The sequence below is a fragment of the Notechis scutatus genome, chromosome 4 (assembly GCF_049901735.1).
Source record: "Notechis scutatus isolate UNSWTSFEM ecotype Mainland chromosome 4, rNotScu1.2, whole genome shotgun sequence".
Lineage (NCBI taxonomy): Eukaryota > Metazoa > Chordata > Lepidosauria > Squamata > Elapidae > Notechis > Notechis scutatus.
Window position 1 is genome coordinate 839,960 of NC_142012.1, and position 23,304 is coordinate 863,263.

At 46.4% G+C, this 23,304-nt stretch overlaps 1 protein-coding gene across 1 annotated transcript in view; it reads left to right on the forward strand.

Annotated features, from left to right (window-relative positions):
* ALMS1 (ALMS1 centrosome and basal body associated protein) overlaps positions 1 to 23,304 on the forward strand; it is a 76,164-nt gene that overhangs the window by 51,837 nt on the left and 1,023 nt on the right. The window contains 7 exon segments of the mRNA XM_087962634.1: positions 1,005 to 1,113; positions 6,689 to 6,756; positions 6,758 to 6,926; positions 10,137 to 10,381; positions 18,414 to 18,591; positions 21,411 to 21,471; positions 22,585 to 22,684. Of these exon segments, the coding sequence (XP_087818760.1) occupies positions 1,005 to 1,113; positions 6,689 to 6,756; positions 6,758 to 6,926; positions 10,137 to 10,381; positions 18,414 to 18,591; positions 21,411 to 21,471; positions 22,585 to 22,684 (930 nt within the window).

Genomic DNA, 23,304 nt, shown 5'->3' on the forward strand with positions numbered 1-23,304 from the left:
GGAAGGAAGGGTTGTAGGGGTCCTTGGTGCTCTCTGAGCTGGGTGGTTTTCTCGCAGACCTCTCATGACCCAACCAGGTAACATCCTCAGTGCTAGAAGGGAGGAGGGTTTACAGGGAGGAGGAGGAGGAAAATAACTGTGGGGTCCTTGGTGCTCTCTGAGGTTGATGGTTTGTTTTTTTTTGCAGATGTTTCATGACCCAACTAGGTAACATCATCAGTGCTAGGAGGGAATAGGGAGGAGGAGAGCTGGGAGGTCCTTGGTGCTCTCTGCGCTTGGTTTTCTTCCAGACATTTCATTACCAAAATAACTAACACCATCAGTGCCAGAAGGGAGATGGGGGGGGTGTTTCTTCTTTATTTATATATATTGCCCTGTCAATATTCTTGAGAGTATTGAGTGGTTTTGTTGCAGGCGTTTCGTGACCAACTAGGTGACCTTATCAGGGCTAGAAGGGAGTGGGGTTTGTGGGGAGGAGGGAGGACTGTGAGGTCCTTGATGGTGTCTGAGCTTGGTGGCTTTCTTGCAAATGTTTCAGTACCAAACTAGCTAACATCGTCAGTTTAGCACTGATGATGTTACCTAGTTGGGTAATGAGACGTCTGCAAGAAAACAGCCCAGGAGAGCACTAAGGCCCCCACAGTTCTCCTCCTCCTCCTCCTCTCCCTCCCCCTCCTCTCCCTCCTCTCCCTCCTCTCCACAAAACCATTCCCTTCTAGCACTCATGACATTACCTAGTTGGGTAATGAGACGTCTGCAAGAGAACAGCCAAGTTCAGAGAGCACTAAGGCCCCCACAGTTCTCCTATTACTCCCCCTCCTCCTCTCCAGAAAACTATTCCCGTCTAGGACTGATGACGTTACCTAGTGTGGTAATGAGACGTCTGCAAGGGAACCACCAATCTCAGAGAGCACCAAGGACCCCACAGTTGCTCCTCCGCCTCCTCCTGTCCTCAAACCTCACCCCATCCTCTCAAACCTTCATCCTCCTTTTTTGTCTTTCAGCCCAGCCCGTCTTTCACGTCCTCCGATTCTGTCTCGAGCCTCGGCAGTTCCCATGGGCCGAGCCGGGCCCTGAGCAGCAAGCGGATGTCCCATAAGGCCGTCCAGGCAGGTGAGTCGCTTCGGTTCGGCCGTCTCCTCCCAGGCTGGTTTCTTAGCAGAGTCTTTGGCCTCCAGAGCGTTTCACCAAGAAGAGGAAGTCGAATTCAAAAGACTTTGCAGTCACTTTCGTGCCCTGACCCTTCCCAGTTCTTTTTTTTTTAAATACTTTATTGGGTTTTTTATAGGATTCAATAATTACATCTTTATTGGCATCCTGTTCTAATTTCTCCCATCCTTCATGTTCTAGAAATTGGGCACTTTACATAACACTTTAGATGTGCCTTTCTCCCAAAATCTATATGCCCTATGGTTTGCCTGATAACCAACGAAGAAAAATCTTTTAGCTCTATGTTGCCCTTTTTTTCTGAGTTGTGCAGGAATATCTGCACCCACTGGTTGCACCAAATGTGCATGTAATTTAGATCAGGTTTCCTCCATGCCATCTGGTAAATGGTATTTCTCTTTTGTTGTATTAACAACGTTGTTCAATATTTATTAGCACACATTGTAGCTTCCCCCACAAAGAATCAGGTAACCCAGAATCATTTAACATTGTTCTAATCCATTGCCTGTAGTGTTTGGCCTCTTCTTTCAATAAAAGCGTTATGTTCTGGCCTGTATGGAGCAGACTTCTTATGCTCTATTCCAGCTACCTTAGTCTGTTCTGGAATTTATTATTAATAAATTCCGTACCATTATCTGTCACCAGGGTTATCAGTTGCCTTTTAGACTTTCTTTCAGCAAACCTAAGCCAATTGAAAAAATGTTGATATGTTTCAGTTTTGCTTTTCATTAAATAGCAAAACCCATATCTAGAATAATGGTCCATAATGCTCAGTATATATCTAGCACCCCCATACTGGGTTTCTTTGGACCTATTATGTCTGCAAATACTACTTCTAAAGGTTCTTTTGTTTTGAAACCATTTAGCCTATTTGCAGGCAATACCTTGCTCTTATTTTCACAGCAAACATTACAACGCAAATATTTATCACAAGGTTTTAACCTTATTCCTTCAGATAACTCAACTGTATCACGTTTTAGCATTTTAAAATTTACATGCCCCAAACGCCTATGCAATAAATGGATACATTCATCATGAGGCTTTATATTATTAAATACAGTTTGAGCCTCCCCTTTCTTACTATTATCTAAGACATATAATGTTCCATTTAAAGCTGCAGTTACCCTTTTGTTATCTTTTTCAATTATGCAATTATTATCTTTAAAAGTAATTACATAACCTAATTTATCTAATACCCTTACTGAAAGCAAATTAAACTTTAGTTGCGGTACATACAACATTTTTATATCCTGGTTTATGTACGGACAACGTGCAAAACCTTGACCTTTCGCTTTCAGATTCCAGCCGTTGGCAAGAGATATATGTTGAGAGCTTGTAGACATTTTTATAAATTTTGTCTTATCTCTTGTGATGCAGTGGGATGCGCCACTGTCAACCACCCATAAATTATTCTTCACATCAGAGTTGCTAAACAGTGGCTAGTTCAAATTCTTTCTTTGGCTTTTTATATTCTGGCTTTTTCTCTTTTTGCAGAATCTTGCCAAATGTCCTCTGCCTCCACAATTAAAACACTTTTTAATTGTGTATGCTATTGAAGATAAATTCTCTTCTTCCAGGTGCTTTACTTTGCTTTGCTGGTTTCTTTCAAGCTTTGAAGATAATTTCTCTTCTTTCTTATCTTCTCTCAGCTCGTCACGCTCACGCCTTCTTCTGGCTTCTTCTAGTAGCCTGCCTGTAATCTCGGTTAATGAGAGGCTTTTCTTTTGGCAATACCTCTAACGAAGTCACATAGTCATCATAGCTTTGATCTAATGAAGATAATATTATGTAGACTTGTTGCAGTTCATTAAATATAAGCTCTTTTTCTTGCAAATCTTGAAAAATGCTCTTCATACAGTTTAAATGAACTAACATATCTCCATTCCTCTGAAGATGCGTTGAAAAAGCTTCCGTGTAAGATTTATATGTGCTCCTACACTGTCCCGAACATAAATCTTCCTGAGGTTCTCCCAGCAGTTGCAGCATTTTCTTCTCCACGAATATGGACAAGCTGCTGATCACAGAGAGTCAGTCTATGATGCATAAAGCCTGCTCATTTTTCAGTTTAAAGTCTTGTAACTTTTCTTTATCATCATCATTAGCAGGATCCCAGCTACTCACATCTGGTGGGTTTGCTATAATGTCCCACAAACCTTCTTTGCGCAGAAGTAAACTACATTTCATTGACCATGAAACATAGTTTGTTCCATCCAGCCTGGATATCATGGACAGTTGTGACAAATTTACTTGTGCCATTACTCTTCAGATATTTTGACTATTTTAAACTAATTAAAACAGTTTGTTATTACAGTAATGTAACTCACACCAACTCTCTCTGCTATATCCTGGTTAGTTAGACTATGCTGCTGGGCCCATAACCAATGTTAGGGTTTAGGGATTAACCCCAGAAGAGTATTGCAGCAGTAGTCAAGCCAGGAAGCCAAAGGAGAAGCGGAAGGGCCCCAGAGTATTCACACACTGAACACAAACACTGTTTGTAGTTTAAATAGTTTTTTAATCCAGTTAGAGTTTAAGCATTGTCATTCAGTCCATTAAGTCATTCACAGTATTTCCATCCAGTAAGACTCACTAGTATAGTCCAAGTTAAGAGTCCTTGCAATATCTTTATCAGCCGATAAAGATATCTTCTCCTCCTCCGGTTTCACTCTCCAGAGAAACAAACGCTGGATATTCAGCAAACAGTAGCAAACAAAAACAGTTCAGTCACAGGCACTCACAGTCAGTAATCACAGTTAGTCGCAGTAACACACAGTTAGTCGCAGCAGCACACAGTTACAGTAAGAGACAGTAAGCTTTCCAGCTTCTAATGCTTCCTTATATTGTAACTTCTAACCGCACCCTTATAATCGGCTAATTGCCTGCTGCATTGTGCTTAAAGTGATAAGCACTTAAACCATGATATCTAAGTTTTATATATTTATTCACCCAAACCATATTTGGTATCAATGTTATACCTAACAGGTTTTTTCTTTTTACATATCTCAGTCACTTAATAAACAGTACTATGACATTTTATGTACATTTTTATATCCTATCCAATACAATCTATACATTCTATTTCTATACTATCTACATCTATTTTATACGCTTTCTTTTCTTATTTCTATTGTCTATCCAATGATACCATTTCTCCCATATTGCATAATTGTGACGACCCAGGAAGCAGCACACACGTAATAAATTTCCAAGCGTAAATAAATTTCCTTTAATGTCTCCAACTTGGCTTCACAGTTCAATTGTGCGCAGTTAGAGATGAAACTCTTTCCAAAATAGTCTCCAAAAGAAAGGAATACAGTCCAAACTCAAAGAACAGATAACGGAGCAATAAAAAAACCAAAAACAAACCTCACTGAAGAAAGTTCCACGACAGACCAGGATAATTAATTACAAACTTCAAGAAGATAACAAGGCACAGTCCGTTGGAAGAACGCCAACCAAGATAAACTTCAGCCAGGAATAAAACACGCTTTGCTTCTAGCAACGCTGTGTTTTAAATGTCCCTCCTTTATACTCTTCCCCCCAGCTGCAGCCAATGAGGGGGATCATGGCTGCTTCCTCTCCCATAAGCCATGTTGTTCCCTTCTCCGTTCCTCCCTGTGGGCCTTAGGATAATCTTCTTCTGAATGCCAGCCTGTGCTGTTCCCCGGTTTCCTCTACAACCTCCAGAGCCACATTTCCACTCCCTGTCGGCTGTTCCTCCTCTCCCTCGGAGTCAGTCTCCATCAGGGGCATGACAATAATATTCCGAATCTACTTTCCCTTTTAGTTCTATAGTCAATTTATCCATTTCCGCACACTCAAATTTATTTTTTAATTACTAAGCCTTCGGATGGTTTTGCCATCTGTTTTCCAACACTGCGCATAGGCAATTCTTGCTGCTGTTAATGCATATAACACCAAATACTTTATCTTTCTATTGTATTTCCTTTTGATTATCACTAGAAGAAATAATTCTGGTACAAAAAAAATCTAATTAATTAATCCAATTAATTCCTGTAACCACATTTGTATTTCTTCCAATATTTTTTCACTTCAGGGCATAACTATCAGTTCTTAACTTCTGCCTTCCTAATGGAGGTCTGACTGTCGTGGAGTCGGAACCGACTTTGGAGAAGCCTCAGATCCTCCTGGATTTGAAGTCGATCTGAAGTCGATTCTTCCTCAGGTTTCCCTCCTTGGAAGTTTCTTGCCTTTTGTGTTCTGGGACAACACAACATAGATTTATGAACCGGAATTATTTTTACTTGGAATTATGCCAAGAAGATATAATGAAGAGGAGATTTATCTAACAGTGCACATTATCACGGCAGCAAGAAGGACTTTTCCCCCCAAAATGGAAAGGTTAGAGAAATTCCCGACGAAGGTGAGGTGATAAAGTGCTGAAATGGACAGATTGACTCTGGAATTAAAAAAAAACTAAGGATGAGACAGAATTTTATCAATGGTCGGAAAAGAAAGGAAGGACCCAGAATAAAAAAATAAACAGGGTTTGTAGAAGGGGTAATTACAGATTAAAAACTAACTGTACAAATGTATATGAGATGTATGACAAAAAGGAATGTCAGGACGATCCCAAGTGTCCAATGTTTTAATAATTTAATCAATCAAATATGTTAAAAAAGAAATAAAATAAAACGCAAACATACATCCTTCACATTCTAGGCAATTGAACTGAAATCCCCAGATATTGCATTCATATTGCCCTATTCAGTAGAATTCAATAGAGTTACTGCCCTGGGATAGAAGCTGTTTTTTTCAGCCTATTTGTCCTTGTTTTTATTATTATCCTGTACCGCCTGCCAGAGGGTAATAGTTCAAAAAAAAGGGTGCCCAAGTCCAAAATGTGGTCAACAAAAACTGTAACTATAAGTCCAATCAAGGCAAGACGAGGTCATTAGTCCAGAAGGGCAAGAGAAGGAATTCCAGGCGTGAAGGAACGGCAGTAATTCAACCCAGTTGGGAAGGCGCCAGGAACGCAGATAACCAAAGTCAACACATGATAAACTCACATTTGTTCCCAGCAGGTGCCACTCTCAGCTTGCATCTCTTTTAAACTCTCATTCCCAGGTGTGGCTAATGAAGTGAATCAGGGCCTTTTCCTCGCCCGTAAGCCACGCGCACCCATGTTGCTCCCTTCTCCGTTCTTCCCTGCGTGCCCTAGGATAAAGAGGGGGTGGGCCTGGGTCTTCCTCTGAACCCCCTCTCCCTTGTTCTCCCTCTCCCCTGTTCTGCCCAGCCGGACTTTGCCCGTCTCCAGTTTCCTCCACAGCCAACGGAGCCACACACTCCCACTCCGTGAATTCAGACTCCGACAGGGGCAGGACACACTGGGTGTCCTTTATTGCCCTTGTTGCTAGCATGACCTTCCCTGGTCTTATCCCCCACCCCAATCCCCCATCCCCAAAGAGTCCCCGAGAGGCCCATGACCCACAGCATCAGCCGATGGGGTTGCCCCATCGGGGAGACCAACCGTGTTTTCCTTTTGACTCCCCCCACGCAGGAGACTTTGAGATTGTGAACAGCGCCACCAAGAAGCACACTCGCGACGTGGGCTTGACTTTCCCCACCCCCGACTGCAAGCCAAGACACGCTCCACGGAGGCTCTAGGAGCAGGGCAGAGCAGGGGCTGGCTCAGCACCATGGGCTGTCGGCAGAAAACGAGGAGCAGCGGAAGTGGCAGCCGGGCAGCTTCCTGGAAGGGAGGAGGCCTAGAAGGAGACAGTCGCAGTGGACGCAAGGTCTCTGTAAAGGCTGTGTGTGTGTGTGTGTGTGTGTGTGTTGGACTGTATCGGTTTGGGCTGCGTTGCAAGAGCCAGTGTGGTGCAGTGCCAAACCTGCTGGACTAGAGACCGGGCGACGGTGAGTTCTAGTCCTCTCTGGCTCTCAAAGCTGGCTGGGTTTTATTCTAGGTATCCCTCTCTCTCTCTCTCTCTCAGCCCAGCCCACCACCTAAGGTTTGTAGAGAAAAAAGGAGGTGGGAGCATTGGGGACACACACTTGCCTTCACCTTCTTTTAACAAACCCATCATCCCTTGCGGGGTGGAGTCTGGGCTACTGAACGGAGCTAGCAGAGAGTTTTACTGGCCAGATGCCCTTCCTGTCGCCAGTGCGGAGTTTTGTTCGGCAGGTCTGTTCTCATTGTGCCCAGAGAGAGAGAAATATCTGTCTCTACCCAGGATCGAACTTACAAGCCTCCTGATTAGTGAGGCGAGAGCTCCACCTCCACGCCACTGCACCGCTCAGGTACACACACACACTGGCTTGAGTTGTAAAAAAAACCACAGATGGGATCTGAGTCTTAAGAGATAAATAGCATCCACCATTTTGTTTATGTATCCAATTATTTACTTTTATCCCACTTTTTTTATTTTCACGAAGGCTCTAAACATATTCCCTTCTCCTGCTGTCTCTCTCACAACAGCCCTGTGAGGTGGGTTCGGCTGAGAGCCACTCGGCAGTTTTCATGACCGAAGTGGGACTAGAACTCACCGTCTCCTGGTCATTGGCCTGAATGCCTAAGGCAGGACTAGAACTCCCATTTCCTGCTTCCTAGCCAGGTGCCCCCAACCACTAAACCAAACCGGCTCTAGACATAATATCTGGAACATTTAAATAAAGAAACGTTATAGGACAGGAACTAGCGAAAGAGCTGGGCAGAGAGTCGAGAATTTAATTTGAGACAAATGAAACGCCTCAATCTGAACAACCTTGGACCCGAATGCGTAGATGGGGAATGGAGGAGGCCAGAAGGTCAGTTTTGAAAGGCTCCAAATTCAAGGAGATAAATCATTCGGACCCGGAATCCCAAAATCAAGGGGTGCCTGCAAGGTGACGTAGATGGTTTCATACCAGGGTTTTTCCAACCTTAGCTTCTTTTAAGATACGTGGACTTCAATTCCCAGAATTCCACAGCCAGCTTTCTGGGAGTTGGAAGTCCACCAAAAAGTGGCCAAGATTGAAAAATCCTGATCTAGAACAAATCTGCCTGACTGAAAACCTGTTGGACCTTCCGCCTGAATCCGACAGCCACTGAGAGGCCAGAGCCCCCCCCCATTCCAAGTCCCGGTCAGCCATCTTGGCAAAGACCATCGAAACCACCGTTGGTGTACATGTCCAAGAGCAAAAAAACCCAATACCGGACAAAAATACCTACATGGTTAGAAAAAATGATAAAGCACATACTTGTATGTTTGTTCGTGTTTTAATCTTTTGTAAATAAAGTCTATTTTAAAACTTAAAAAAAAAAATGAGAAAGCAACATATGGATGTAAAGCCAGAAATATTTCTGTTAGGTATATTACCTGAAAAATATGATAAAAGGGGCTGTATATTTAATATTACATGTGTTGGCAGCAGCAAGAATTGTATTTGCACAATATTGGGAAAAATGAGGGAATTCCGACAGATGAAAATACAATTTTAAAAAAATATTAAGACTGCAGAAACGGATCGGTTAATGTTAAAGATAAAGGAGAAAGAAGACACAGAATATATTTTTAACATGTTATTTGTTTTACAAATGGTTAGATAATAAAGATAGAAATAAGAAGTTGGAAGAATACTATTATTTATGAGTAAATATTGTTATTAGTACTGATGTTATGTATAAGTAAGTTGAGTCAGACAATAGACTGTATTAGCATTCATGTGTGCTAAAGAGTGTGTGTGTGTGTGTGTGTTGGGATTCAAAGTTTTTTAGTACCAGTTCGGTGGGCGTGGCTTGGTGGGCAATGTGGCAGGGGAAGGATATACTGCAAAATCCCCCTTCCCTTCCCACCCCACTAACCTGCTTTCCAGCTCTGTTCTCCTGTGCAGGGCAACCAAAGAAGACCCAGCCGTTCAGCTGTGACTCAATGGGAGGCAGAGAAGAGATGGGGTTGGCGGGGCCAGTCAGAGGCAGGATTGGCCGGTTCTCCCAGCTACTCCAAATTTCCACTCCCAGTTCTCCAGAACTGGTCAGAACCTGCTGAATACAACCTCTGATCTATCTATCTATCTATCTATCTATCTATCTATCTATCTATCTATCTATCTATCTATCTATCTATCTATCTATCTATCTATCTATCTATCTATCTATCTATCTATCTATCTATCTATCTATCTATCTATCTATCTATCTATCTATCATCTGTCTATCTGTCTATCTACATCTATCTATCCATTCATCCCTCTATCTATCTATCTATCTATCTATCTATCTATCTATCTATCTATCTATCTATCTATCTATCTATCTATCTATCTATCTATCATCATCTATCATCTGTCTATCTGTCTATCTACATCTATCTATCCATTCATCCCTCTATCTATCTATCTATCTATCTATCTATCTATCTATCTATCATCATCTATCATCTGTCTATCTGTCTATCTACATCTATCTATCCATTCATCCCTCTATCTATCTATCTATCTATCTATCTATCTATCTATCTATCTATCTCAGATAAAGCCTACAAACTTGAAATTTGGCACATATTCTTGGCTTCTAGGGGCTCACTAAGAAAGGATTCTTTGAAATGAACCATCAGAGCGTTTAGTATTCCCTATATTATTATTATTATTAACACGCTCTGATGCTAAGGAGTCCTACTCCCCCTCCCCACCTGGAAAGAAATCTCTTCCAAAGGCAAAACACAAGCAGAGGAGAGGAGTTTCAGGTTCAGTTCAGCAAGCAGCTTTAGTATAGAACAGTTGAAGTTGTGTCTCCTTGCTCACACAACAAATACTCTTTCAGTTTCCAAACAGCCCTCAACTCTCTCACACACTGACATGATGCCAGCCAGATGAATACTGATGGATGCTTGTAGGCAGAGGCAGAATTCCCCTCCCCCTTACTTTCCTCCCCAAAACCTAAGCCTGACCACATCGTTCCGTAGCGAAAGCACGGCGATCGAGCTAGTAAATAAACTCACCACCGTTGTTGTTCTACCCCCATCCAGGAGTGTCTTGGTTCGTCCCGGCAAGAGATCTAAAACCAGATGCCCTGGAAGAGGCCAGGGGTGGCTTCCCACCCGGCCCAGTTCTTGCGTGGTCCGAGCCCCCACCCAGAGGGAAGCCGTGGCGGGAACCTCTCCGCGAGCAGAACTGGCCGGAGCGTCTCCGGGGCCTCCAGGTGCGTCTGGCCGCTCCAGCAAGAGATGTTGAGAATGAGCCTCCCTCCCCTTTGGGGAAAATGACCCTGCAGGTAAAATCCAGGCTTCTGGCTTTGTCCCCTTCCTCCCCTTTACACCCCCCCACCCCACACCCCATCCATACTAGAGATCCTGGTGCCAAGGACCAGGCACCGCGGCTCCATTCCCACTCAGCTGGAAGGAAGCGTAGAGGTCTCCTGTAAGCTCTAATCACTTAACATAGCTGGCCTTGGATTCATTTAGGGACCGTTCAGAGTTACAACAGCACTGAAACAAGTCCCTTATGATGGTTTTGCGTTCTTACCACCGTTGATCAGCTTCCATCCATTATTCCTTGTCTGGGCTTCGGGCGCTTTGGAGAATAGCTTGACCCCCTTCCTCCTCCCTGTGGCAGCCCCTCAAATATTGGAAGGCTGCTCTCCTGTCTTCCCTGGTCCTTCTCTTCCCTAGACTAGCCAGGCCCAGTTCCTGCAATTGTTCATCGTGCGTTTTAGCCTCCAATCATCCTGGTTGCTCCTCTGTACTTTTTCTAGAGTCTCAACATCTTTTTTTCATGACTTCTTTGTAGCTAGCCCTGAGATATTGGAAGACTGCTATCATGTCACCCCATCCTTCTTTTCCTTAAACTAGACATGTCTTCTGTCCATCCATGGTTTGCTCAGACATCTTCCTTCCTTCCTTCCTTCCTTCCTTCCTTCCTTCCTTCCTTCCTTCCTTCCTTCCTTCCTTCCTTCCTTCCTCCCTCCCTCCCTCCCTCCCTCCCTCCTCCTCCTTCTTCCCCATCTCTTCTTCCCTCCCTCTCCTTCCTTCCTTCCTTCCCTCCTCCTTCCTTCCCCATCTCTCCTTTCCTTCCTTCCTTCTTTCCTTCCTTCCTTCCTTCCTTCCTTCCTTCCTTCCTTCCTTCCTTCCTTCCTTCCTCTCTCCCTCCCTCCCTCCCTCCCTCCTCTCCTCTCTCTCTCTCTCTCTCTCCAACTGTTCCTGCAACAGTTCATCGTATGTTTTAGTCTCCAATCCCCTCATCATCCTGGTTTCTCTTCTCTGCACATTTTCTGGAGTCTCAACATCTTTTTTATAATGAGGTGACCAAAACTGGATGCAGTACACTACCAACAAAAGATTTTGAAGTTTTGTCATTCGCATGACCATTGCTTTTGCCGTTGGCCGTAAACTCTTGTCCCGCAGGGAATATTCCGTGGCAAGTTGCCCCGTGGAGAATTGCCCTAGACCCCCCTGCAATCCCCATTTTGCAAACTTAGCGGCCAGCAAAAATCAATTTTTTTGGGGGGGGGAGGCGGTGGAGAGCCAGATTTGCTTAACGTCCGCGTGGCCTTGGTGGGTGTGGTTTGCCGGGAGGGCTGTTTTTCACCTTCCCCAGAGTCCGGAGGCTTCCCTCGGGCCTCTGGGAGGCTGAAAACAGCCTTCCCCAGGCTCCGGGAGGCCCTCTGGAAGCCGGACACAGGCCCATTTCCGGATAGAAATGGTGTAGAGTGTTGAGGTAATTCCCGGTTAGGAGAATGAGCGCATACAGGGAGACGTATTTGAGAGAAGTGTTTGAATAATACACACACACAGCACACAGATACACTGTACAGTAGATGTAGGTTTTTACTTCCAGACAGTTTAAGCAAAGTTCAAGATAAGCAATCCAAAGTCATTCACAGGTAAATCAGTCAGTTTTTCAATCCAGGGATAATCGAAATATCAAAAGTCCAGTGTCAAAAAACAGTTCAGGATCAGACTTACATTAAATCCAGGAATATCAGTCAATTAGGAAGAATGGAGCAACGGCAATACTTTCCAACAGAAGGAAACAGAGATCCACTCACACTCTCTTCTGAGACTAAAACTAAAACAACCCAGGTTTCTGGCTCCATCTTATGGCCGTTTGAGAAACCACACCCAATTACACTTTTGCATTTTCTTAAAGATACAGTTTTAAAATGTTTATCCTGGTTTATATATTTCCAACCCAAATACCTGTTAGGTGACTTGTATTCCTAACATAGGCTCTCCTTCTTGAGCAGGGGGTTGGACTAGATGACCTACAAGATCCCTTCCAACTCTGATTACCTGTTATCTGTAACTTCCGGTACTTCCAGAAAGCCCATTTTTTCCCCCCCTCCCAGAGCCTCCACGCCTACCCTGACACTTACCTGCATCCAAAACGGGCCTCCTGGAGACTCCTGGGAGGGGAGGGGGGCAGGGTGAGCGGGGCCAGCCGGTCGGTTCAAATAGTGGTTTGGCAAACCAGGTACAGATTTAACATCCGGTTCTCAGGAATCAGTCCAAACGGTCATAACTCGACACCTAGAATCATCCGTGAGACCGACGCATGGATTCTCTTACTCCAGAGACACCCCACCTCCCTCCAGTGTCCCCAAATTTAAAAAAAAACATTTTTTTTTTGCGGCTTTCAAACTTCTTGAGCCCCAGATGGCCCTAGGAATCATAAGGCAGAGATTCTGCCCTTCCGCTTTCCCGCGGATATCGACCTCTTCCGCGGGAAGAGGGGATTCTGATTTTCCCAGGGATTTCTCTGGGTTTTGTTTGGTTTAGAGGCTTTTCCTTCACGGCTCCCCCCGAGCCCTCGGCTTTGTCTATGTCGGGCTGGTTTAAAATATTCTTTATTGCCCCCACCCTTTTTTAAAAAAACACAACACAATCACACGGCTAGGCTTATTCCCACGTCTGGTGTCTTTCCGGTGAATGGTCCGGCATCAAAGCATCCAGCAAACCTGGCAACTTTAAGACTGGTGGACTTCAACTGCCAGAGAGAAGAGAAAGGTGAAGGAAGGAAGGAAGGGAGGGAGGGAGGGAGGGAGGGAGGGAGGAAGGAAGGAAGGAAGGAAGGAAGGAAGGAAGGAAGGAAGGGAAGGGAAGGGAAGGGAAGGACGAAGGAAGGAAGGAAGGAAGGAAGGAAGGAAGGAAGGAAGGAAGGAAGGAAGGAAGGAAGGAAGGAAGGAAAGGGAAGGAGGAAGGGAAGGGAAGGAAGGGAAGGAAGGAAAACAACCTGCCCTTTGTGTGTTCAAGCTTGCATTGAACAGTTAATGTTCAATGCACACTTAAGGACCTTGTGGCAATGTTACAAACCTGCAATTAACATTGCTGGTTTCTGGGCAACGAAGATGTGTCCAATTTGCCCACCACGCAGCATTTTAACCTTGTACATTTTTGTGTTTTTAAATTTTACGTCCTGCCTTATTTTCTTTTTTCTTTTTTAAACAAATCTTATTGATTTTATAATAAAAAAAAACAAATCTACAACATATACGCAAATAACCAAACCAAGAAAAGAGCGAGAAAAAGGGAAAGAAAGAAACGCGAAAAGAAAGGAAAAAGGAAGAAAAAGAAGAAAAAAAGAGGAAGAAGAAGGGAGAGAGAACATTTAAAAACATTTTCCTTTTCGACAGTTTGTTCGTCCTGCCTTATTTTCACCGCGATGCTTGTGGACTTCAAGTCCCCAAATTCCATAAAGTTGCCAGCTGTGGAATTCTGGGAGTGGAAGTCCAAAGTGTGGCCAAGTTTGGAGATGTTAGCTAGGGAATTCTGGGAGTGGAAGTCCACAAGTCTTAAAGTGGCCAAGTTTGGAGATGTTAGCTGGGGAATTCTGGGAGTGGAAGTCCACGAGCCTTAAAGTGGCCAAGTTTGGAGATGTTAGCTGGGGAATTCTGGGAGTGGAAGTTCACGAGTCTTAAAGTGGCCAAGTTTGGAGATGTTAGGGAATTCTGGGAGTTGAAGTCCACGAGTCTTAAAGTGGCCAAGTTTGGAGATGTTAGCTAGGGAATTCTGGGAGTGGAAGTCCACGAGCCTTAAAGTGGCCAAGTTTGGAGATGTTAGGGAATTCTGGGAGTTGAAGTCCACGAGCCTTAAAGTGGCCAAGTTTGGAGATGTTAGCTAGGGAATTCTGGGAGTTGAAGTCCACGAGCCTTAAAGTGGCCAAGTTTGGAGATGTTAGCTAGGGAATTCTGGGAGTGGAAGTCCACGAGCCTTAAAGTGGCCAAGTTTGGAGATGTTAGGGAATTCTGGGAGTTGAAGTCCACGAGCCTTAAAGTGGCCAAGTTTGGAGATGTTAGGGAATTCTGGGAGTTGAAGTCCACGAGCCTTAAAGTGGCCAAGTTTGGAGATGTTAGCTAGGGAATTCTGGGAGTGGAAGTCCACGAGCCTTAAAGTGGCCAAGTTTGGAGATGTTAGGGAATTCTGGGAGTTGAAGTCCACGAGCCTTAAAGTGGCCAAGTTTGGAGATGTTAGCTAGGGAATTCTGGGAGTGGAAGTCCACGAGTCTTAAAGTGGCCAAGTTTGGAGATGTTAGGGAATTCTGGGAGTTGAAGTCCACGAGCCTTAAAGTGGCCAAGTTTGGAGATGTTAGCTAGGGAATTCTGGGAGTGGAAGTCCACGAGTCTTAAAGTGGCCAAGTTTGGAGATGTTAGGGAATTCTGGGAGTTGAAGTCCACGAGCCTTAAAGTGGCCAAGTTTGGAGATGTTAGCTAGGGAATTCTGGGAGTGGAAGTCCACGAGTCTTAAAGTGGCCAAGTTTGGAGATGCCGGCTGGGGAATTCTGGGAGTTGAAGTCCACGAGCCTTAAAGTGGCCAAGTTTGGAGATGTTAGCTAGGGAATTCTGGGAGTGGAAGTCCACAAGTCTTAAAGTGGCCAAGTTTGGAGATCTTAGCTGGGGAATTCTGGGAGTGGAAGTCCACGAGTCTTAAAGTGGCCAAGTTTGGAGATGCCGGCTGGGGAATTCTGGGAGTGGAAGTCCACAAGTCTTAAAGTGGCCAAGTTTGGAGATGTTAGCTAGGGAATTCTGGGAGTGGAAGTCCACAAGTCTTAAAGTGGCCAAGTTTGGAGATGTTAGCTGGGGAATTCTGGGAGTGGAAGTCCACGAGCCTTAAAGTGGCCAAGTTTGGAGATGTTAGCTGGGGAATTCTGGGAGTGGAAGTTCACGAGTCTTAAAGTGGCCAAGTTTGGAGATATTAGGGAATTCTGGGAGTTGAAGTCCACGAGTCTTAAAGTGGCCAAGTTTGGAGATGTTAGCTAGGGAATTCTGGGAGTGGAAGTCCACGAGCCTTAAAGTGGCCAAGTTTGGAGATGTTAGGGAATTCTGGGAGTTGAAGTCCACGAGCCTTAAAGTGGCCAAGTTTGGAGATGTTAGGGAATTCTGGGAGTTGAAGTCCACGAGCCTTAAAGTGGCCAAGTTTGGAGATGTTAGCTAGGGAATTCTGGGAGTGGAAGTCCACGAGCCTTAAAGTGGCCAAGTTTGGAGATGTTAGGGAATTCTGGGAGTTGAAGTCCACGAGCCTTAAAGTGGCCAAGTTTGGAGATGTTAGCTAGGGAATTCTGGGAGTGGAAGTCCACGAGTCTTAAAGTGGCCAAGTTTGGAGATGCCGGCTGGGGAATTCTGGGAGTTGAAGTCCACGAGCCTTAAAGTGGCCAAGTTTGGAGATGTTAGCTAGGGAATTCTGGGAGTGGAAGTCCACGAGTCTTAAAGTGGCCAAGTTTGGAGATCTTAGCTGGGGAATTCTGGGAGTGGAAGTCCACGAGTCTTAAAGTGGCCAAGTTTGGAGATGTTAGGGAATTCTGGGAGTTGAAGTCCACGAGCCTTAAAGTGGCCAAGTTTGGAGATGTTAGCTAGGGAATTCTGGGAGTGGAAGTCCACGAGCCTTAAAGTGGCCAAGTTTGGAGATGTTAGGGAATTCTGGGAGTTGAAGTCCACGAGTCTTAAAGTGGCCAAGTTTGGAGATGTTAGCTAGGGAATTCTGGGAGGAAGTCCACGAGCCTTAAAGTGGCCAAGTTTGGAGATGTTAGCTAGGGAATTCTGGGAGTGGAAGTCCACGAGTCTTAAAGTGGCTGTTTGGAGATGCCGGCTGGGGAATTCTGGGAGTTGAAGTCCACGAGCCTTAAAGTGGCCAAGTTTGGAGATGTTAGCTAGGGAATTCTGGGAGTGGAAGTCCACGAGTCTTAAAGTGGCCAAGTTTGGAGATGTTAGGGAATTCTGGGAGTTGAAGTCCACGAGTCTTAAAGGGGCCAAGTTTGGAGATGTTAGCTAGGGAATTCTGGGAGTGGAAGTCCACGAGTCTTAAAGTGGCCAAGTTTGGAGATGTTAGCTGGGAATTCTGGGAGTGGAAGTCCACGAGTCTTAAAGTGGCCAAGTTTGGAGATGCCGGCTGGGGAATTCTGGGAGTTGAAGTCCACGAGTCTTAAAGGGGCCAAGTTTGAGATGCTGGCTGGGGAATTCTGGGAGTTGAAGTCCACGAGTCTTAAAGTGGCCAAGTTTGGAGATGCCGGCTGGGGAATTCTGGGAGTTGAAGTCCACGAGTCTTAAAGTGGCCAAGTTTGGAGATGCCGGCTGGGAATTCTGGGAGTTGAAGTCCACGAGTCTTAAAGGGGCCAAGTTTGGAGATGTTAGCTAGGGAATTCTGGGAGTTGAAGTCCACGAGTCTTAAAGTGGCCAAGTTTGGAGATGTTAGCTGGGGAATTCTGGGAGTTGAAGTCCACGAGTCTTAAAGTGGCCAAGTTTGGAGATGTTAGCTGGGGAATTCTGGGAGTGGAAGTCCATGAGTCTTAAAGGGGCCAAGTTTGGAGATGTTAGCTAGGGAATTCTGAGAGTTGAAGTCCACGAGTCTTAAAGTGGCCAAGTTTGGAGATGTTAGCTAGGGAATTCTGGGAGTGGAAGTCCACGAGTCTTAAAGGGGCCAAGTTTGGAGATGTTAGCTGGGGAATTCTGGGAGTGGAAGTCCACGAGTCTTAAAGTGGCCAAGTTTGGAGATGTTAGCTAGGGAATTCTGGGAGTGGAAGTCCACGAGTCTTAAAGTGGCCAAGTTTGGAGATGTTAGCTGGGGAATTCTGGGAGTGGAAGTCCACGAGTCTTAAAGTGGCCAAGTTTGGAGATGTTAGCTGGGGAATTCTGGGAGTGGAAGTCCACGAGTCTTAAAGTGGCCAAGTTTGGAGATGCCGGCTGGGGAATCTGGGAGTTGAAGTCCACGAGTCTTAAAGGGGCCAAGTTTGGAGATGCCGGCTGGGGAATTCTGGGAGTTGAAGTCCACGAGTCTTAAAGTGGCCAAGTTTGGAGATGCCGGCTGGGGAATTCTGGGAGTTGAAGTCCACGAGTCTTAAAGGGGCCAAGTTTGGAGATGTTAGCTAGGGAATTCTGGGAGTTGAAGTCCACGAGTCTTAAAGTGGCCAAGTTTGGAGATGTTAGCTGGGAATTTGGGAGTTGAAGTCCACGAGTCTTAAAGTGGCCAAGTTTGGAGATGTTAGCTGGGGAATTCTGGGAGTGGAAGTCCACGAGTCTTAAAGTGGCCAAGTTTGGAGATGTTAGCTAGGGAATTCTGAGAGTTGAAGTCCACGAGTCTTAAAGGGGCCAAGTTTGGAGATGTTAGCTAGGGAATTCTGGGAGTGGAAGTCCACGAGTCTTAAAGGGGCCAAGTTTGAGATGCCGGCTGGGGAATTCTGGGAGTGGAAGTCCACGAGTCTTAAAGTGGCCAAGTTTGGAGATGTTAGCTGGGGAATTCTGGGAGTTGAAGTCCACGAGTCTTAAAGTGGCCAAGTTTGGAGATGTTAGCTGGGGAATTCTGGGAGTGGAAGTCCATGAGTCTTAAAGGGGCCAAGTTTGGAGATGTTAGCTAGGGAATTCTGAGAGTTGAAGTCCACGAGTCTTAAAGTGGCCAAGTTTGGAGATGTTAGCTAGGGAATTCTGGGAGTGGAAGTCCACGAGTCTTAAAGGGGCCAAGTTTGGAGATGTTAGCTGGGGAATTCTGGGAGTGGAAGTCCACGAGCCTTAAAGTGGCCAAGTTTGGAGATGTTAGCTGGGGAATTCTGGGAGTTGAAGTCCACAAGTCTTAAAATGGCCAAGTTTGGAGATGTTAGCTGGGAATTCTGGGAGTTGAAGTCCACGAGTCTTAAAGTGGCCAAGTTTGGAGACCTTTCCTCTGGAGCTTTACAGAGGCCTCCGCTTGCAAAAAAAAAAAGCAATTTCTCAGCCTCAGAGGCCTGTTTTCAAGGAAGCTTATATTCATTCTTCCCCGAAGCTAAATGGTTTGTTTTCTTTTTATCTTCCCCCTTTCGCCCCCCCCTTCGCCCTCCCCACTTAGGAATCTCTCGCAATGCACCGTCCCGATTTCATCTCGAGCTCCGGCGAACGTCTGAAGCGCCTCAAGCTGCTCACGGAAGAAAGGAAGCTGCAGAGCGTCTTCCAGGGGGAGAGGGAACAATTGTTTAACCCCCCCGAGGCGATGAGCTGCAGGAACATGGGGGGTCTTGCTAACCGAGGTACCCCTTCGCTTCCAGGGGAGCCGGGCTCCAAAATGCACGCGGGGGTTGGTTTGCTGAAGAAATGAAGGAAGAGAGGGGTGGGCCGGCTGTTCTTTGGCAGCAGGGACAGAGACCTTCCTCTCCAAATACCCTGGCTGCTTCTGCACTAAGGGGTCCTCAGTGCTCTCTGAGCTGGGTGGTTTTCTTGCAGACGTTTCATTGCCCATCTAGGTATCCTCCTCAGTGCTAGAAGGACTGAGATTTACAGGGAAGAGGAGAGGGAGGAGGAGGAGGAGGAAGGCTATGGGGTCTCTGGTGCTGTCTGAGCTGGGTGGTTTTCTTACAGACTTTTCATGACAATTAAGTAACATCCTCAGTGCTAGAAGGGAGGAGGGTTTGCAGGGAGGAGGAGGAAGAGGAGGAGGAGGAGAAGATCTGTGGGGTCCTTGGTGCTCTCTGAGCCTGTTTGTTTTCTTGCAGACATTTCATGACCCAACTTGGGAACATCCTCAGTGCTAAAAGGGAAGGGGTGTTGCAGAGAAGAGGAGGAGGAGAAAGAGAAAGGAGAAGGAATAAAGGAAAGGGAAGGGAGGGAAGGAAGGAAGGAAGGAATAAAGGAAAGGGAAGGAGGAAGGAAGGGAAGGAAGGAAGGATTGTGGGGGGTCCTTGGTGCTCTCGGAGTTTGGTGTTTTTCTTGTAGACGTTTCATTGCCCATCTAGGTAACATCATCAGTGGTAGAAGGGAGTGGGGTTTGTGGCATGGAGGAGGAAGAGGAGGACTGTGGGGTCCTTGGTGTTCTCTGAGCCGGGTGGTTTTCTTGCAGACGTTTCATGACCCAACTAGGTATCATTATCAGTGCTTAGAAGGAGGGAGGAGGAGGAGGAGGAGGAAGAGAAAGGAGAAGGAATAAAGGAAAGGGAAGGAAAGGGAAGGAAGGAAGGAAGGAAGGAAGGAAGGAAGGGTTGTAGGGGTCCTTGGTGCTCTCTGAGCTGGGTGGTTTTCTTGCAGACTTTTCATGACCCAACTAGGTAACATCCTCAGTGCTAGAAGGGAGGAGGGTTTGCAGGGAGGAGGAGGAAGAGGAGGAGGAGGAGAAGATCTGTGGGGTCCTTGGTGCTCTCTGAGCCTGTTTTTTTCTTGCAGACATTTCATGACCCAACTTGGTAACATCCTCAGTGCTAGAAGGGAGGAGGGTTTGCAGGGAGGAGGAGGAAGAGGAGGAGGAGGAGGAGGAGGAGGAGAAGGAGGAGGAGAAGATTTGTGGGTCCTTGGTGCTCTCTGAGCCTGTTTGTTTTCTTGCAGACATTTCATGACCCAACTTGGGAACATCCTCAGTGCTAGAAGGGAAGGGGTGTTGCAGAGAAGAGGAGGAGGAGAAAGAGGAGGAGGAGGAGGACTGTGTGGTCCTTGGTGCTCTCTTGGAGACTTTCTTTTTCTTTTTAAATAGATTTTTGTTACATTTTTTTCCCCTTGGAGACTTTCTTGCAGACGTTTCATGACCCAACTCGGGAACATCCTTGAGGTTAGAAGGGAGTGGGGTTTGTAGAGAGGAGAAGGAAAACTGTGGGGTCCTTGGTGCTCTCTGTGCTTGGTGGTTTTCTTGTAGACCTTTCATGACCCAGCTAGGGAACCCCATCAGTGCTAAAAGGGAGAGGAGGTAGAAGGGATTGGGGTTTGCAGAGAGGAGGAGGAGGAGGAGGAGTGTGAGGGTCCTAGATTTTGTTTGAACTTGGTGGTTTTCTTGCAGACATTTCATGACCCAACTAGGTAACAACATCAGTGCTCCGAAGGGACTGTTCCACTGGGGGGGATTGGAGCTTTGCTTTGGCTGCCAAAGGAGACCCAGACCTGGAGGAAGGGAAGGCCCCTTCTTTGCAAAGGAAAGCCCACCCTTTCAACGTCCTTAGGTCTTGGGGTGATCCTCTTACACCAGGGGTCTCCAAACTTTGGCAACTGGTGGACTTCAACTCCCAGAATTCCCCAGCCAGCTTCAATCCCCATAATGGAACAGTCCCTCCTAAGCACAGATGCTGTTAAGTAGTTGGGTCACGAAAAGTCTGCAAGAAAACCACCCGGCTAGAGAGCACCAAGGACCCCACAGTACCTTCTTCTTCCTCCTCCTCTTCTTCTTCTTCTTCCCCCTCCTCTTCCTCCTCCTCCTACTGCTACTGCTACTACTATTACTAACCCCTACTCCCTTCTAGCACTGATGATGATATCTAGTTGGGTAATGAAATGTCTGCAAGAAAACCACCAAGCCCAGAAAGCATCAAGGATTCCTCCTCCTCCTCCTCCTCCTCCTACTACTACTACTACTGCTGCTGCTGCTGCTGCTGCTACTACTACTACTGCTACTACTACTGCTACTACTATTACTAACCCCTACTCCCTTCTAGCACTGATGATGATATCTAGTTGGGTAATGAAATGTCTGCAAGAAAACCACCAAGCCCAGAAAGCATCAAGGATTCCTCCTCCTCCTCCTCCTCCTTCTCCTCCTCCTCCTTCCTCCTTCTCCTCCTCCTCCTCCTCCTCCTCCTCCTCCTCCTCCTCCTCCCCCCCCACCAACTCCCTTTTAACACTGATGATGTTACCTAGTTGGGTCATCCAACCTCTGCAAGAGAAAAACCAAGCTCCAAGAGCACCAAGGACCCCACAATCCTCCTCCTGGCTGGCTGGGGAATCCTGGGAGTCGTAGTCCGCCAGTCTTAAAAGCGACCCCGTTTAGAGACCTCCATCTTAACGCCATCAAACCGGGATCGTGTCCCTTGGCCGGTCAGGGAAAACAGAAAGTGAGAGCTGGCCTCACTCCCGATGTCTCCTTCCCTTTCTTTAGGATATCGGACGCTTCGGAGTAGAGCCATTTCCAAGAATGAGATGGTTGAGCGGTCGAAACGGTAAGGGGCGGGGGGCTTGGTTGGTTGATTTTTGGCCAGAAAATGACTCTCTTGGATTACTGTTCAGATGCGATAAGGGATAAACATCATAAATAACAGCGGCTCGGTTACTTCTGCGCTCCTAATAAGGAAGTAACAAAATGCAAAAACAAAACCGCTGAGAAAGGAGAAGAGTTCTGTCCAGCCTGATTTTTAATTTCCTTATTGATGCTAATTTCATCGGGGGGGGGGGGGTCACCCTTTCCCAGATTCTGCTGAAGATGCTGCCCTTAAAATGGGGTCTCGGAAACCAGGCCTTTTCTCGTCTTAAGGCAGATCCTGGATTTACGGCCGCAAGTCACGTGACGAAGCGAGGCGTTCGCGAAGCGAGTTTTGCCCCCCGCCCCCCCTTTTGAACGACCTACCTCGCCCCACCCTGTGTAAGCGAATCGCAGTGATGAAATCCGTGACACCGTTGTTAAGTGAAACGGGCTTCTCCACTGGACTTCGCTCGTTCAGGAGGTCGCCGAATGTAAGCGAATCGCAGTGATGAAAATCCGTGGCCGTTAAGTGAAACGAGCTTCCCCACTGGACTTCGCTCGCTCAGGAGGTCGCCGAAAGGAGGGAAAGGGGATGCTGCCAAACCGTCATCAGTGCGAGTCAGCGGCCAAGCGTCTGGATTTGGATTAGGCGACCCTGGGGGTGCCACGGCGGTCCCAGAATCCGAAATTAACGGTGTGGAAAATGGCCCCGGGTCCCTTTTCTTCTCGTGAGAGAATACAATAGGACAGAGGTCTTCCAAACGTGGCCCCTTTCAGGCGTGTGGACTTCAACTCCCAGAATTCCTTAAAAGTGGCCAAGTTTGGAGAGAGGCCGCCTGGGGAATTCTGGGAGTTGAAGTCCACATGCCTGAAAGGGGCCAGCCACGTTTGGGGACCTCTGTTCTATTGTAATAATAATAATAATAATAATAATAATAATAATAATAATAATAATAATAATAATAATAATAATAATAATAATAATAATAATAATAATAATAATAATAATAATAATCGCTAAATAACAACAACCCAGGGTGGGATTTCTCCCTTCTTCAATGGCCTTCTCTCTCCTTTCTCTTCCCTCGGCCAGCATCTACGAGCAGCTGCCGGAGGTGCGAAAGAGACGGGAAGAAGCCCAGAGAAGGACGGAATATTCCACCAACCGCTTGAAGGCCCAGCTGTACAAAACGGTGGGTGCCCCTTTCTCCTCTCCCGTCCCCCACCCCCCACAAACCTACTCAAAGCTTGTGGGGTTCTCCTCCTTTCCTGGAAAGTGGGAATCAGGGATGGGGGTCAGAGCAGGCAGGGGATAATGGAGTTCAGGGGATATTAGGGGAGTCGCCGGGAGCTGGGCGGCGTCTCCAAAAGCATCAGCTCAGGGCCGTCGCAGGGGGCTGCGCCCTGACCTACGCCGCGCCGAAACTCCTCGGGAGGGAGAACCGGCCGTATCTCTGAAGCGGCAGGGCATAAATTGCCTGGGGGGGGGGGAGAAATGCAGAGTTTAATCCTGGCCAAAGGAAGGAGCATCGCAGAGCCCCTGGTGGGCGGGAGGAAGCCGCCATTGTGCCTGAACCACTAGGGGGCAGCAGAGCCGCCTTTTTTCCCTCTTTTCTCTCCCCTCTTCTCTCTTTTCTTTCTCCTTCCTTCCTCTTCTCCCTTATTCCTCTTCTCTATCTCTCCTTTCTTTCCTCTCTTTTCTCTCTCCATTCTCTCCTGTCTCTCTTTTCTATCCCTCCTTTCTCTTCTTTTCCCTCCCTCCTTTCCTTCCTTCCTTCCTCTTCTTTCTCCTTCTTTCCCTTTCCTCTTCTCT